A 2,675-nucleotide genomic window follows, 5' to 3' on the forward strand; every position below is an offset into this window, starting at 1 on the left:
GGAAGTACTGAAACGTCCTCGTCTCCGTCCTCCAGTCTTGAGTGTGTGTCACGTGGCATCAGTCTGAGCTCTCGCGGCGCGGCGAGAGGTCGAAGGTCATTTAGTTTTAACCCTCGGGTCAAATTTGATGCATTTTCAAAAAGTTTCTACATCAGAACATTTGGGTTTCTTTCAACTGTGTGTGTGTGTGTGTGTGTGTGTTTGTGTGTGTGTGTGTGTGTGTGTGTGTGTGTGTGTGTGTGTGTGTGTCTGTGTTTGTGTGTGTGTTTGTGTGTGTGTGTGTGTGTGTGTTTGTCTCTGTGTGTGTGTCCATGTGTGTGTGTGTGTGTGTTTGTGTGTGTGTGTGTGTGTGTGTCTGTGTTTGTGTGTGTTTGTGTGTGTCTGTGTGTGTGTGTCCATGTGTGTGTGTCTGTGTTTGTGTGTGTGTCTGTGTCTGTGTCCATGTGTGTGTGTCTGTGTGTATGTGTGTGTGTATGTGTGTGTGTGTGTGTGTGTGTGTGTGTGTGTGTGTGTGTGTGTGTGTGTGTGTGTGTGTGTGTGTGTGTGTGTGTGTGTGTGTGTGTGTGTGTGTGTGTGTGTGTGTGTGTGTGTGTGTGTGTGTGTGTCAGTGTGTCCGCATTTTCAAAACGTTTCTATATCAGAACATTTGAACATCTTTTTTCTTTTTAACTTCCATTTGATCAACTGAAGAGGAACCGGAAATGGGGGGGTGGGTGGTGCGACGGAGAGGGCCGCGGGGGCCGGATTTCAACTGCCAAATAATCCCGCTGTCTTCTCGTGACAGCCGCACGCAGGAAAAGGAGCCTCTTTAAGTCAAACTGCGGCATCGCTAGATTAAGCGGCCCAGGCTTAAATCCACTGATGTCAGCCGGCTTTAAAACTCAAAGACACGAACGTCTGCAGGGAGGAAGGAGATGATGGAGATGATGCAGCGAGGGGGGGGGGTGAGGACAGAAAGTATAGATCTGGGGCGGGAGGATTAACCCTGCGACATGTGGCCGATCAGAGACGTCCAGTCAAAGTTCTCACGGAGCTCAACATCTGTCGTAGAGCTGGGCAATACGTCCACGTTATATAGCCTTTAAAGCCAAGGAAAGACTGTCTTTCCTTGGCTTTAAAGGCTAAACTACGGTAGAGTGACGGACCTTTCTGAGTACACCACGTAGGCATCGGCCGGTTACGGGCTTCAAGGTACACCGCGACTTCAAAAAGTCAGTTTCCAAAACCACTTCAAGGAGAAATCCGGCACTTAATGACCCTAGGGGGTTAATAACACGCCTACCGAGTCGACCGTTCTCTGGGACCTGTTCTCATGCTAATCGTATGGGACCAGTTTGGTACGAGGAAAGCATATTTCTACACCACTAACAAGGCTCCAAATAGCACCCCGCTTCCACGGTAACATAGTGAGGGTGAGCATTGAGAGCGCCGTGCAACGTGCGTTCAGTTCAGGTTGCACGGCGCTCGTCGATCGACTGGTCGTGACAGCCAGACATTTTAAAGCGGGATATTTTAGCCGAATGTAATCATAATACCGTCAGAATCTCATTGTGGCCTATGCCTACGTAGATACCAGACTGCTCTATCATTGACCCCTGATCAACGTTGTCATTATTTCCGATAGTCAACCCTATGAAATGGCCGGATGGTATTTGGTATTGGGGTTTTCGTCCGTATGGCCCAGCCCTACACTGTCACGGGTGCGGAGGGGTTCAGTGCTCCTGCAGGTTCTGGTCGTGGTTCTGGTTCTGGTCGTGGTTCTGGGACGGCGGCAGCAGGCGCGTGACGTGGCCGATGCCTTTGGTCACGCCCTCCCTGAAGAGCAGCTTGGCGCCCAGACGCAGGTACTCGGGGTGTTTGATGAAGCAGAAACGCACCACGGCGCGCTCGCCGGTACGCAGCTCATCCTGCAGGGAGGGAGGGAGGGGGAGGGAGAGAGAGGGGGGGAGGGAGGGAGAGGGAGAGAGAGAGGGGGGGGAGGGAGAGGGAGGGAGAGAGAGGGGGGGAGGGAGGGAGAGGGAGAGAGAGAGGGGGGAGGGGGAGAGAGGGAGGGAGAGGGAGAGAGAGAGAGGGGGAGAGAGAGGGGGAGGGAGGGAGGGGAGAGGAGAGAGAGAGGGGGGAGGGAGGGGAGAGGGAGGGAGAGGGAGGGAGAGGGAGAGAGAGAGGGGGAAGGGAGAGGGAGGGAGAGAGGGAGAGAGGGAGGGAGGGAGAGGGAGAGAGAGAGGGGGGATGGAGGGAGGGAGAGAGAGGGGGGGAGGGAGGGAGAGGGAGAGAGAGAGGGGGGGAGAGAGATTTATGTTATCTGCTTTGGCAACATAAAGCTCTTTAAGATGGACAAATTGAGACAGAGAGAGACACACACACACACACACACACACAAACAGAGTCATGTGGAGTTACACAAAGCAGCCACAAGATGGCGATCACATATTTTAAATCATCTATAAACTAGAGCTGCAATCATGAATGGATTAGTCGTCAACCATTACATTAATCTCCAACTATTTTGATAATTGATTGAACAGTTATATTAGAAGTATCTTTTTTATGATAAAACGGGACCGACCTTCCCGTGAAGGCACTCGGCGGTGGCCGTCTGCCTGACGTTGCCCACGTGCACGGTGACCTGTGACCCCCGGCGGAAGGTCTTAGCGTGGAAGAGCAGGACGATGGCG

General features: G+C 52.5%; 1 protein-coding gene across 1 annotated transcript in view; it reads right to left on the minus strand.

Annotated features, from left to right (window-relative positions):
* Window positions 1–470: 470 nt before the first annotated feature.
* Window positions 471–2,675, minus strand: part of gtpbp2b (GTP binding protein 2b) — a 20,114-nt gene continuing 17,909 nt past the window's right edge. The window contains exons 11-12 of the mRNA XM_078272591.1: window positions 2,567–2,675; window positions 471–1,907 (exon numbers count right to left, since the gene is read on the minus strand). The exon at window positions 2,567–2,675 is cut by the window's right edge and continues 56 nt beyond it. Coding sequence (XP_078128717.1) covers window positions 1,713–1,907; window positions 2,567–2,675 — 304 coding nt within the window. The 3' untranslated portion in view covers window positions 471–1,712. The remainder of the gene's footprint in view (window positions 1,908–2,566) is intronic.

The sequence above is a fragment of the Sander vitreus genome, chromosome 2 (genome assembly GCF_031162955.1).
Source record: "Sander vitreus isolate 19-12246 chromosome 2, sanVit1, whole genome shotgun sequence".
Taxonomy (NCBI): domain Eukaryota; kingdom Metazoa; phylum Chordata; class Actinopteri; order Perciformes; family Percidae; genus Sander; species Sander vitreus.